Here is a 13,948-nt window from a genome sequence, read left to right as displayed (position 1 = left end):
AAATTGGAAAAGACACAAGGGACTGTACAATATACAGTCAAGTACAGATTTTAGCTCCACTGAAATGTTGTGGGTGGACCTGAAACTGATGATACGTGCAAGAAAACCCTCAAGGTTTTGCAAATAATGGAACTTTGCATGGGAAGAATGGTTAAAATGTCACACGCAGGGGGACATCCATCTATCTTCCTAACTTCTTATCCGATTCAAGGTCGTGGGGGCTGGAGACTATCCTAGCTGTCATGAGGCGAAAGGTCAGATACACCCTGGAGGGGTAATCCAGTGCCCCTTTATGGCCCAGCCAGAGAGACAGATAACAAGTCATACGGTCAAAGCAATCTCCAGTTAAGCTAAAACACAAGGCTTTGGACTTTGGGAGAATACCCAGAGAGAATCCACGCAAGCACACGGACAACATGCCCCACGCAGAGGGGTCCTAGCCGACTGAAGGATTTAAACCAGTGTGAGAGGGAACGGTGATAACCACTGGATCAACATGCAATTATACAAAACACCTACAAGAAGGTTTTTCTGTTAAAAGGGACAAGACGAGCCTCCGAGACCCCCAAGTCGTACTTACTACACAGATGGCTGTTTTGTGTTGCATAAACTGAAAAAGATGGCTTTCCTTGTGGTATTGCCCAAGTAAACCACCTGTATTTGCAGGCTCCGTTTCAAAATGCCTCAAATTTTGCAATCTGCTCGTCCAGTAATGATGCACCACAATCTGTTTTCGTAGCAACATCTCTCTCAAAGAACGACATTTTCCGACAAATTCGCACTTATTCTAAAAATAAAGACTTTATTCTTCAAACCTTAAGTTCTTATTCCCACCGGTGATTTCTGTTATGCTAACTGGTTAAATCGCGCTCATGTTTCCAGTGTAGTTCGGTTTTAAAATGGCAAGTCTTAATGAGCAGAGGGAGGACAACCATGAGACAGGAGGAAAGTCTATATGGAGAGTGAATACGAGAATTGGGAATTGACGAAGACCAGGCAGCTCACCGTATAAAAGCAGCAGAGGAACTCGCTTTTCTCACACTTTCAGGATTCCATCGTCACACACACACACACACACACACACGCACGCACGCACGCACGCACACACACACAGATACCCTTTCCCTGAATCCCAACTTACTGTCAGTGGTGTCAGAGTCGTTGCTGCTCGTGGAGTATTTTCTCCTCTTCTTTTCGCTCTCCATCTGTTAGGGGGGTGGCAGGCAGGCAGGCAGGCAGGCGGGCAGGGAGGGAGGGAGGGAGGGGGGCAAGAGAGAGAGAGAAAAATGACGAGTGAGAAGATGTTCACCATGAAAACACAAGTGTTAATGAAATAATGTGCTGATGGCACCAATCTGTCAGAGCCTCCAGCAGGCAGCCTGCCAGAATAAACTGACTTGATCACCGTTACACATTAGCACTTTGGACTCCCTGGGATACAGTTGTTCCATTTTTCCTCCCACCACCCCACAACCACCACCACCACCACACATACAGAGGGAATCCTTGTACTAGTCGACAATGAATCCATCCTTTTATTAGCCTTGTATTCACTGCCAGCTTTGGCACAAGACCCTTTCTTATGCATCTGTTTCAATACTGAAGGTACTCCTTTCTTCATTATAATGGAGTGAAACCAAATCAAGTGAGAGCAAAAAAAAACAAAACAAAAACAAAAAAACACAGGCTTCTCTCATCCAGATAAAATCTAGGACGCTTTCTAAAGCTCTAAGCAGCTGTGTTTCTTTTTGATAAAGCGCACTAAAAAGCAACCTCTATCATCTGGACATCTCTTTCTAATAACAGCATTATGTTCATTTGTCACCTTATCTTTCTAATTCTAAGATAAGCACTGAAAACTAAAATTGAGCTTTGGGCCGCTATTCAGTTTGATCCAGAAGGAATTTGTTTTACTGCAAAGTCACAGCAGTGTTTTAGTGATGGGATTAAAACCTGCTTTCACTCAGTGATGGTTTTTTTTTTTAAAGAAGTGGGGAAGCAAGCTGTAAAGGCATAGAAGATTGTGAGATTTTTGACCACCTTTCGCTTTGTCCTGCAACATTTTTCAATTTTCTTCAAATCCACTGGGAGCCTTCTGTACTAAGAGATGCGAAGGCGCACAAGAGCAAAGCAACTCAGTGCCGATTCCTGCACATTTTCAGTTTCACTGATTGTGGGGTTACAATGAAAGGCCTGCAGGGAGAGCAGGAAGCAGGTAAAAGAGAATGTAGAGAGGTGGAGGCACGCTCTGGAGAAAAAAAGGAGTGAAAGTCAGTAGAAACAAGACAGAATACATGTGTGCGAAATAGAGGGAGGTGTAATGGTGAAGATTACCTGGGGTCAACCATCCAAAGCAACAAGAGAGGTAAATAAGAGAGCGCAGGCAGGTTGGTGAGGGTGGACATGAGTGTAGTGGGGGGGGGATGTTTGACAGCAAGAGTTAAAGGGAAGGTCTACAAAATGCTTACGAGTTTAAAAGACCAGGATGAGCATCAGAGTACGTGAGAGGGACAGCTCAGGTTGAGCCATTTGGAGACAACGCTGGTGAGGCAAGGCTGAGATGGCTTGGATGTGCACAGAGGAGGTGCAGTGGATATATTCAACAAAGGATATTAAATTTTGAGTTGTCAGGCGGGAGGAAAAAAGGAAGTTCACAGCAGAGGTTCACGGATATAGTGAAGAAGGACGTGCAGAGGGTGGTTGAGACAGAAGAGGATGCCAGGGGGGAATCAGAAGAAGATGAAGATGAAGTTGAAGGAAAAAGAAGAAGAGTTGACAAAGAGGTATACGGTGCTCTACCGAAACCTCCTCGCTACTGCTTTGCAGATGTTTGTGTGTGAGGCAGTGATTTGCCTGCAAACAGTCATCAACAGTAATCAAAATGTGAAAAGTGCGACAGAAACATCTGCCTTCAAAGTAAAGCTTTCGAAACATGTTTGCAATACCAAGGAACAACTTGTACAATGAAAGTGTTTCTAGTTTGCGTCGCAATTTTCACAGCTTCACTACCGCTCAACAAGTAGCGGCGGGAGGTTAACAAAAAAATCATGCGGTGGTCTTTAGGTCTAAAAGACCAACAAACAGAAACTAAAAGGAACAAGGTAACGTAAACAGACTGGAAGTAAAAGCATATTTCTATAGAAATTCTCCGCTTTGTGTTGTTTTTTGAAGATCGGAAACGCCTTCGATGTGCTTATATGACGTAAAAGACTGCAAACACTCGATATAAGCGAGAAAACTCCAAAGGACTCCTTCATCTTATGAGAACCAAGAATACAGAAAGTTTGCCTCCTCTGCAAAAAGACTGCAAAACACTTGAGTCATAAAGGGTATCGCTCAACATGAATGGGCCCCTGCCCAGAGATCAGCTTACTGTACATAACACAGCAGATGCATTTAGTGTATCAGGGAGATACTCAACTTTATTATCTAACAACCGTTAATTTCAGATGTAACCATTTCAAGCTGGTTTTATTTTTTAATTAGAACAGATACATGCAGTGCAAATTTAAAAGCCACCGGGTACCCATATCCACAGTAGCCTTCCAATTATGTAATTTAGCTTCTTATGTATATTACAGTAAGAATCTGCAAAATCTAAAAGTACGGCTTGGTTTTAGAGTATAGGTAAATGTTATCCTATATGCAGTGATGCGAGAAAGAAATGCAGAAAAAGATGCGTCAACAGGTAGCAGAGTATGCAGCGCAGCAAAATGATGTCAACTAGTGTCATCCCCATCGCTCGTGGCTAGTTTAGTTAATGATATATGCAGTGCTTAAAATATTAATTAGACAACCACTCAATATAGGGTTTGCTATAGATTAACAGTTATGGTAATTACCAAAATCATTTTTGTGTTCCAGTATGCGCAAACTCTTTAATTAAAATAATCATTTTAATGCTAAATTATGATTGTTTTGCACAAATTTACAAATTTGACATAAAAGGAGAAAAAAGTAAAGCACAAGCATTATTTATTTATATCAAGATAAAATAACTTACAGGTATTTAGAAGAAGTAGTTGTATTTGGTTGTTGTTTGATTGATTTCTGACTTCTTTTTAACTCCCTAAAACTTGGCACGCCCCTGAAAAGCCCCCTCAGGCTTTATTGATGATTCTAATATTGAAATTGAAATATTTTTTTCAATTCAAATTCAAAATACTGTTAAATAACTTTTTTGTCGATTTCAAATATTTAGCCAAAAATTGCTTTTGATTAGCCAACAAAAGTTTCCCCAAAAGCCGTTAAGCAACTTTGTACATAAACGTATCCCTTTGAAGCCAAATGTATATTTGATACATGAGGTTTTGCGACTTCTACACCATGAGATGTAAAAGGAGCTAAATAAATGGCACATTTTATGCAAAAAAAAACATTGAAAACAAATTAAAAAATAACATATTCAACAAATTACTTTTTTTTTTTTTAGTCAAAAGGTTCAATAAACACTCCATTTAAAAATATCTGGAGACCCTCTTTTCGTAATGAAATAAACTATGTGTTTATAATATTTGTGAACGCTCTAGAGGAAATTGCATTCTTCACTCAAGCAAAGAGATTGACGGTCTGTGTCGTGTCAAAAATCACTTAAGCTTCGGCATCTTTTGCCACCCTGAATTTGAGCATTTCTTAATTGTAAAATGTGGGCAAAGATCAGAAGGAACCCACAGGCATGAAAGTCAAAATGCTGTCAGATCAGCACACAAATAAATGCAAAGTCAGACACATAAATGTTAACGATGGTATACTATAATGAGAGACTAAAAATAAAGCTTACTTTCACAAACTGAGTTTAATTTAAAATCCATCTCTGGCTAGAATCGAATAGAAAGAATAGTGAAGAGAAAAAGGGGGTGGGGACAAACAGCCCAATAAAATGTTGTTAATCTATTGCCTGCTGTTAGCTTGAGGGTCAAAGGGGAAAAAAGAGGGTATAGGTCAAGAGAGTCTGAAGGAGACAGAGACTGAGCTAAAGAAAAAGGAAAAGATAAAGTCCAGAAAAAAGGGGTTTTAGCGTATTTCCAAACTGAAGGAGGAAGCCTAAAAGAGGAGCTGTCTTACAACCTTCAGAGTGGGGAGGAGAGATTTATGTGCCAGTAAAACTGGGCTATTCCCTCTTAAATGGGGCTCTTCCTGTAGCCTGGCCTCCCCGCCTGTCCTGCACACACTTAAGTACTCTGACATTTATGCTGACGAAAACAAAAAAAACAAAAAAACGCCGCGCTTCTTTGCTGCCTGTGACCATTTCCACTCCAGAGTCCTGCCATTTCACTCTTCCCCTCTTCCTCCCCCCTTCCCGTCTTTACTTGCCTTACAATAACAGGGACACGGAGTCTGTGGAGTAAGGTTAAGTACATTATTGACTTCCTCAACCTCTGTTGCCTTTCTCTCTCTCTCGCCGTCTTTCCACCTCTTCCCATCTGTCTAGCTTTACCTCGTCTTCCTGCCTTTGAGGGGAGTTGTTAAGTACATCACCGACTTCCTCCGGCTACGACTGTCTGACTTCGAGTCTGCACGCTTGGATCCATCTCAGGGTTTCCCCTCGCCTATTAAACTCGCAGACGACCCACTTAAACCACGCTCGGGCTACCAATGCGTTTTGGTTTTTTTCTTTCTTTCCATGTGCAGCTCAGTCATTTCTCTCCTGACCGCTTAAAGGAAAATGTCAACGCTGAGAAAATAAGACATAAAATAAGTTTGAGGGTCTATTTTTTACACCAACCTGCTAAATGAGTCATTTGGGGAGTGTTTTAAAGCAACTGCAACAGAGACATTTTGAGGCACGGGCTCGAATAAGCACAAAGATTCAGAGCTTGAGCTTCAGACGACCTGGTTTGCGGTTTGAGCCGGCCGGTCAATTTACTGAGCACTAAAAACAGCCAGGTGTCTCTCTTGTAAAACGCTGGTTTTTATTCGATTTATTTATTTTTCTGTGCGAGTTGAGCAAACCACAGTGTGTGCGCATTAGCATCTCCTTTTCCAGCTGTCTAATAACACACACAGTGATGTCGCTCAACAGCCTGACCAAAGATCAACAGCAGGAGCTGGTGATGACAAGAACGAGGTGGTAAACCCAAACTGAATGAAAACACACCAAGAAGAAGGTGCAGAGCGTACGTCAGGAAACCTTTTGCAGGTGCTCGATCACAAAAAAAAAAAAAAAAAAGTCGAGAGACACAAAAGGATTATTCACTGGATCCCACGAGATTTTAAAGAGCATCAATCAAGGTATGCAAAATGTCCTGGCATTTTAAAATGTCTACAAGGACATCTCATACTACAGCTCTACCAGTGCACTGAAAAGAAACTAACTGGATTAATTTACAGCATGATTGGGTATAAAAAGAGCATCTTAGAGAGGGAGAGCTTCTCTGAAGTAAAGATGAGCAGCGGTTCCTCACTCTGAAAAAAAAAAAAGAAAGAAAGAAAAAACCTGCAGTTCTGGAACAATTTCCAAATAATGTTCCCTGAAGTAGAACTGACTTTGAATATCTCATCATCTGCCGTGCACAGATTCAGGAAATATGGAGAAAAGGCTGATAATAATAATGTCTGTGTCCTCGGGTGGCACTGCATCAAAAACAGACGTGATTCTGTCGTGGAAATCACAACATGAGCTCAGAAAAACTCCCAGAAATCACTAAAAACAGTTCACTTCGCTATCATGCAAAGAAGAGTCAACATGTGAACACGGTCTGGAAACACCGCCGTCTTCTCTCGGGCTCATTTAAAATGGACTGTGGAAAAGTGGGAAAATGTTGTTTAAAGAAGACGAACAGTGAAGTTCTTTCTGTAAAACACAGACGCGGCATCTTCCCAGCTAAAGAGGAGCGGGACTATCTGAGTGTTAGCACTCAGCTCAAAAACTTTAACCTCTGATGGTATCGGTGTGCAACAGTGCCTACTGAACTGGCACATTTGGAAATGCACCATCAATACTAAAACATATATACAGGTGTTAGAGCAACATATGCTCCCATAATGTCTTTTTTGCATATTTCAGCAATACGATCAACAGCATCCTTCATCTTGTCATGGTCCCCGTGTCTGCCCGGCCGGCTCCACAAGGCCACATGTGTTTTGTGTACATTCTCCTCTCTCCTCCCCGCCAGGGCGGAGCTCACTGAAAGCTCCCGCCTTTGGCACACACACCTGCATCTCGTCAGGCTCTAATTATGGGTTGGACTCTTGAGGCCGGGACGCAGACAGCCTCACCGCTGGATGATTGTGCTGGACACGTCAGTAAACCTCAGCCTGGTATCCTTAAGCGTTGTGGACCTGCTGTGATCTCTGTGTAACCCTCTTTTCTCCTGTGCAGTTTCCCCGGACCCGTGACCAACCTGTTGTTTGAACCGTTGTAAAGAAGAAGAGCTAGCGTGTATGTGACTCCTATCCCGGACTTCCCTTTCGGACCCAGGACCCCCGCTCCCCTCACTGTATATATCTGCACCTGGTGACTGTGTAAATAAACGTTGTTTTCCCCTGAACTCTGCGCCTGAGTCCTACCACACCGCACGACACATCTATTAGAACAGCATGGCTTCACAGTAGAAGGGTCCAAATGCTGGACTTGGACTCACCAATTGAAAATATTTGACACATCATAATATGAAAAGGAAAAAAAGACAAAGAAGACAGAGGACTGTTGAGCAGCTAGGATCCTCTATCAGACTAGAATGGGACGACATTCCTCTCTAAAGTCCAGCAGCTGCTCTCCTCAGCTCCCACACATCTACAGGCTGTTGTTAAAAGAACAGGCGATGTTACACAGTGGCAAACATGGCTTTGTCCCAACTTTTTTCAGATGTGTTGCCATGCCATTTTTCTTCTGTTCCGCTGTAAATAAAATAAGGGTTTATGAGATTTGCAAATAACTGCATTCTGTTTTTATTCATATTTAACCGGTATCCTTTTTTTGGAATTGGAGTTGTAGAGAAAGCCGGAAATATTAAAATTAGGGATTCTGGGATTGCTTATCCTGGCTCACAGTCGCGACCCGTGTTTGATGTAATGCATAGAAAGTGTGCTTTTGGTACCGTCACAACTCAAAATCTTGTCATGGCAAAACTTCTAATATTTCTATAACAGGTTAAAAAGATATTCCCAGGAAAAAAAACCGGCATGCAACACAGTCGCAACGCTGTAGAGTCGTTAATATAGTTTACTTTAAAAATTTTGAATGGCAAAGGTCAACGGCTTGTTTAGTTTTAAAATAAATAAAGATGTAGGGAAAAAAAACTATTACCTAAAGCGACTCTTTCAGCTTGTCTTTTGTGTTGACCAAGGCCTCGAGGTAGCGGCTGCTGGTTGCAAAACAGCATAGGCGTAAATAATGCGACAATTATTGCACAGGAGGTTTTGCATTTAACAGATGGTTGATTACAGAGCCATTCAACCAGACTCTTGTCTTTACAGAGGAAGGGAATGTTTGCACCCTGGCACTGTGAGCTAGCTTCTGACACTTGGATTTCATTTGGTTTGCTGTTAATGCTAACAAGCTGTTACTTAGTGAAGTACAAAATCCCGAAACTTATTCCCCGTTGTGTGAAGACAGTCCAAAGCGATTCTCTGTATAATGTTAGAGTAGCAGTTGGAGAGCTGGGTTCATTTTACTTAATCACAGCCCACTTTTGGTTCCAATTGTGGTGTTTTTTACTCCTGCAACTGGTAGGCAAGCAGTACATTTAAGCAGTAGCCAGGCGCTCATATGTTTTGGACTGAATTATAAAGAGTTTTCCTCTTAAGGCTGCACCATTTCCCTTTCTTTTTCAATTTTTTTCACTGAACTGACCAGAACGACAAAGCGTTGTCAGCCAATCTGGCAAATTTTGGCCGCTCAAGTTATTTAACCTACCAACCATTTTCAAAATACAAAAAATGAAGGATTAATTGTTCTATTTTGCCCATTAAAATCTCACCTGTTATTTAAGATGCTGCTGGTATCTTTAGTTAACCAGACATAAAGCTATCATGAGGGCTGAAGCTGTGATTGTAAGCTAAGCGGACAGTCTCTTTAACCTCCTGTCCTGTGGTAACCCAGCATTTCTCAATGCATGCGTAAAGGGGGAATTGCTGGCCCGTTTAAGTGAAAGACTTGACAGTAATTGGAAATGTCACTGTATCGCCTTAAAAATCCCCCTCCCCTCCTGTTTTTTTGGGGGGAGCAGAATCACCTAAGGCAGAAAGCAGACCAACGGCTCAACAACTGCCAAGAACAGCCACTAAGTTCATTTTCTCAATTTTTCTCTCCAGCTCTGGCTCACTTTTTCTATATCTGCACCTGATGCCCTTCCTTTCCTTTCACTCAGTCGCCCGACCTTACTTCCTATTTTCTACTGTATGTCTCTCCGTCCTCCTTCCTCTCATGCAGTATGCACGACCGTGTCTTCAATCAGTTCAGTGAATCCCAGCTTAGCCTGCAGATTGAGATATTCTGTGTTCTACAGAGAGACGGGGTGGGTGAGGGAGAAAAGGAGAGGGAAACGACTCGCAAATGTACAACTTTATATCTATCAGTGCAGCGAAGCAAACACCAGGTCTGCACTGGGTTACGTCCTGAATCGAAAAGCAAAAAGAAAGAGACAAAAGGAGAGAAACAAGAGGGAGTATGTGATGGTCTGCCTTCTTGCCAAAAGGCTACAACAGATGGTACGGCATGCTTTTATCTCTGGAGCCAGAATGGTTTAAATCACTTTTTTATATAATTGAATCTATTTTTAATTCGACTTTTGACTTTCCTTTTGCTGCTTACCCATAGTGCTGACTAAAACGGCAGCAAACCACGAAAGCAGTTTATGAAATCTTTTATATTATTTTTTGGTGAGCTCCTCTGAATGAAGTACTTGATTGTAAAGGACACTGTGACTTTCACATTTCTATGAGCAGAAAAAACAAGCATCCTACATTTAATGGTCACCTATAACTAATGGTTGAAACTTTTATACTCACAAGTCTTTTCTCCGAATTAAGATGCATTTTTTTCACCGTACATAAACGTAATGTATTCATCTGTATCTATTTTGCCTGACACATGAGGACCCTGTACAAACACACTGAAAGTAGAGCTCAACATTAGCTATTTGCTAATATATCAGTGTAAAACATCTGATATCAGTCGGGCCCGTTCCCAGTGGAAGGACTCCACCTGGGCTTACCAAACTATTAATGGACAGAATTTCAAGACCAACCCTCTGTTTTTTGCAGATGATGTGGTTCTTTTGGTTTCATCAGACACTGACCTCCTGATCACACTGGGACGATCTACAGCCAAGCAGGATTGAGAATTAGCGCCTCCAAGTCTGAGATTATGGTTCCCAGCTGGAAAAGGTTGGATTGCCCACTCCTGGATGAGCTGCTGCCCCAATTGGAGAACATTATCTCAGGGTTAGGTTCAGGAATAAGAGAGCAGAGGAGCAGGAGCGTGACCTGCAGATTGGCACAGCATTGGCAGGGATGGGGATGACATACAAATCTACTTTGGTGAAGAGAGAGCCAAGTGTGAAAGCAAAGCTATTGACTTGCCACTCGATTCACAATCCCTCCCTCACCTATGGTCGGGATCTGTGACTCGTGACAGAATAAGATCACAGATACAAGCTACTGAAATGGGCTTCCTCTAGAGGGTGATCCCAGATAAGGAGCAGGATGAACATGAAGTTGCGAGCAGATTATTTTTAGATTATTTCGTAGGTAATGATGTCTAATCTGATCAAACTAACTGCCATAATATCGAGCCAGCTTACTGTAGCCGTAAAACATACGTGAATATCAACTTGTTAATTAAAACTATTGGAATTAAAAAGAAACGTAAAAAGAAGCCAGCTGGCTTTAAGTGAACAGTGTGATATTTGGCTGCCAGCCACCGAGGGAAATCCCAGCAAAGAGAAACATCCTCATATCATATTTACAACGGCAAAGGCCGAGGCATTATGTTGCAGGAACCTTCAAAAAGCAGATTACGGGACTTTGTTGCCTGATGTCATTTATTATCAGTCCTATGAGACTGTTTTATTTGAGTGCATCAAACAGCCCCATGTTTTATGATGCAGTGCTATGCGTATCAGTCGACAGCTGCAGCACATTTGGATGTATTGTACCGAATTATACTGCATCAATGCATCATTTTAGATATAATGTAATACATGATAATATAGAGCCAAGTAGTCGATTACCCAACAACTTTCCATATCTGTTAAAAAACATATTATATTTTTAAGGAATAAATGTGAGACAGTCTTTTATGATATGTTTGGATTTAAGATTCTTTATTAAAAAGCAACAGTCAAAAAACCAAAATCCAAACAATCTGAAGCACTGGGAAAAATACTGGGAAGTACTTTCTATTACTCTGTAGCCCAAAAATTATAGATGACTTAAATACTGCTCTATCAGAGCACATTGTTGCATTCATGTGTTTCACTCCATCACAATGCTGTTGGTTTGTGTTGCATTATGTTCCCGTACTATAATAGCTCTGCACTTCGTCACAGTTGAAGCAGGACAATAGCTGGAGGCAGCCAGCTGTCAGAATCAATGAAACCCTGTTGTACAAAGAGGAGAAGACCATCAAATAGAATGAAATATTTAACTATGTCACGAACTGATGTGATTTGGTGTGGCTAAACAGGTCTAAAGAAAAGGAAGGAATTAAGTTTAGGAAAGAGCAGAGAGAAGGACTGAGGTATGGGGAATTCCAGATCAATACAGCAGAGAGTTCACAGAGCTCGGAAGTTAAACCGACCGGGAGACTATTAAAAAAAAAATTCAGAGGAAGACAGAGGAGCTGCAGAGGCAAACAGCAGTCTGTTAGCCTCGCACAACAGAGATCTGAGTGTAATGACAACAAATTAGAAGTATGAACAAACATAATAAACACACTTAAACCATAAAAGAACTTTAAAGTACATTAAACAAAACCACATTTCCTATTGATCTGGTTCATTTAAAAAAAATGCATCACAACCTGGTCTCCATTTCATCTAATTCAGAATTAGTTAAATTCAGTAACCCAAAAAAAAAACCAAGCGTACAGGCAAAGAGACGGAGACCACATTCAAACACTCACTCATACACACTGTAGGTGTTGACATGCTATCCGCTGCCCTGTGGCCCAAGTATGTAACAAAAAAAGAGCCAAAAGAGTTGGTTATGGTTTCTCTTTTTCTCTAATTTTCACCATTTTGCCTCTTTGCACCACAACAGATATCAGAGGAAACAATCAGAGCGCAACTGAAGGGCAGACTCTCGGCTGTAATTCAAAGGGTTGCCCAAAATTATTGTATTACACAGTGAGGACTTAAGGCTTGAATGAAATTGGACAATTCCCTGTTTCATGAGCCAGATGTGATTTTTTTTTCTTCATTTTTTCCCATAAATAAAGCTTGTTAAAAGTCTGGAGTTAATTCCAAATGTGGTATTTGCTATTGGAAGCTGTTTCTGGGAACCACAACATCCAGTCACAGGAGGACCAAATGCATGTGAAACAGGCAAATAATTAACTTAATTAACAATAATAATAATAATAATAACAACTCAGACAAAATGCAGGATTATTAGGAATGACCAAATCAGTGGCCGCTGAGCTCGACATCATGACCAACCATAGATGTCCACAGACTCCCACAAAGGTAGATGAGCGCAGGATCCTTTCAATGATTTACATTTTTACGTGATCTGCCCGGGACTACAGACGTAAATGAGCAGTTCTGCTCCAGGAAGGAGGTATATTATTCTCCAAGCCCATCATAAAAAGAAGGCTTCTTCACACAAGGCTCATACTGATGATCACCAGAGTGGACAGAAGAAACTAAGATCAACCTGTACCCGAATGGTGGGAACTTGGAATGGGCTACAAGCCTATGCATAACGCAGTACCTGCAAAACATACCGGTGTCACGGGGATGCATGGACGTGTGGCTTCCAGTCACATTGGGTTACTATAATTATTGATGGCGTGACAGAAAGCAGAAGCAGACAGAAGCTCTCTGCGGTATATAGAGCTATTCTTTCAGGCATGTGACAGTAGTGATGGAAAATTACCCAAAACATACTGTTAATGTAAACCCAGAAGTTTTTTAAGGTAAGGAAGCAGAATCTTCTTCAGTGGCTGAGCTGATCACATGATCTCAACCTTATTAACTATGTATTTTACAACCAGAGAACAAAACTGAAGGCAGAAAAGCAAACTACAAATGAAGACAGCTACAATAAAGGCCTAGCAATGCATTACAAATTGTGATGTCTGTGGTTTCCAGACATCAGGCAGTCTTAACAAAGTGTTAAAAATAATCAGTTTAATTTTTCCAATTATATTTAAGCCCCTGAAAATAGGGTAGTGTGTATAAAAATGGATGTTATTCCTCAGTGGTTAATTAACTTAGCTTCAATGAATTAAGGCTGAGCGTCTGCACCTTAATTGCATCTTGATTGTTCCATACGCAGGAAAACTACAAAAAACATCCAAAATTTTTCCACATCAAACCGCGTGTCCCAATTAATATGCAGGAATGGTGTGATTGATCCAGTGGTAATCATCCCTTTGCTTAACGTTAAGATGTTACTATCAGCCTTTAAAGTCTGCCTTCAAAAACCAGTCCGGTCTCCTTCAGCTCAGATTAATTCAGATTAGCTGTCATGTGCAATCTAGTCCATATTACTCTAGCAGAATCCACTGGTGTGACTTATTTTTTCCCCCAGTTACTCTGGCTGATTACACTTCTGCTGAGATTAAAACTAGGTGGAGCTTTGCTGCGTAATGCTCTGGATACAAATATGTATACGCACACACACGTATGTTGCGCGTATGTGTGCACGCGCACGTGTCGGTGAGTTTTACCGGGCTTAGAAAGACACCTTAGGTATTAGCTGGTATAAGCCACATTTTCTGTTCATGGTTTTTCTGTCAGCCCAAACCATTTACAGTGAGAAGGTTGACTAATGCATGCTG

The 13,948-nt window shown here is 41.3% G+C and overlaps 1 protein-coding gene across 2 annotated transcripts in view; it reads right to left on the bottom strand.

Moving 5' to 3' along the window:
• jade2 (jade family PHD finger 2) overlaps positions 1-13,948 on the bottom strand; it is a 219,926-nt gene that overhangs the window by 188,285 nt on the left and 17,693 nt on the right. For both annotated transcript variants that reach the window (XM_040032293.1, XM_040032292.1), the window contains exon 2: positions 1,142-1,205. In XM_040032293.1, the coding sequence (XP_039888227.1) occupies positions 1,142-1,205 (64 nt within the window). The remainder of the gene's footprint in view (positions 1-1,141; positions 1,206-13,948) is intronic.

This window comes from Simochromis diagramma, unplaced genomic scaffold (assembly GCF_900408965.1).
Source record: "Simochromis diagramma unplaced genomic scaffold, fSimDia1.1 OVJJ01000216.1, whole genome shotgun sequence".
Taxonomy (NCBI): domain Eukaryota; kingdom Metazoa; phylum Chordata; class Actinopteri; order Cichliformes; family Cichlidae; genus Simochromis; species Simochromis diagramma.
This window is presented reverse-complemented; position numbering and strand designations above follow the sequence as displayed.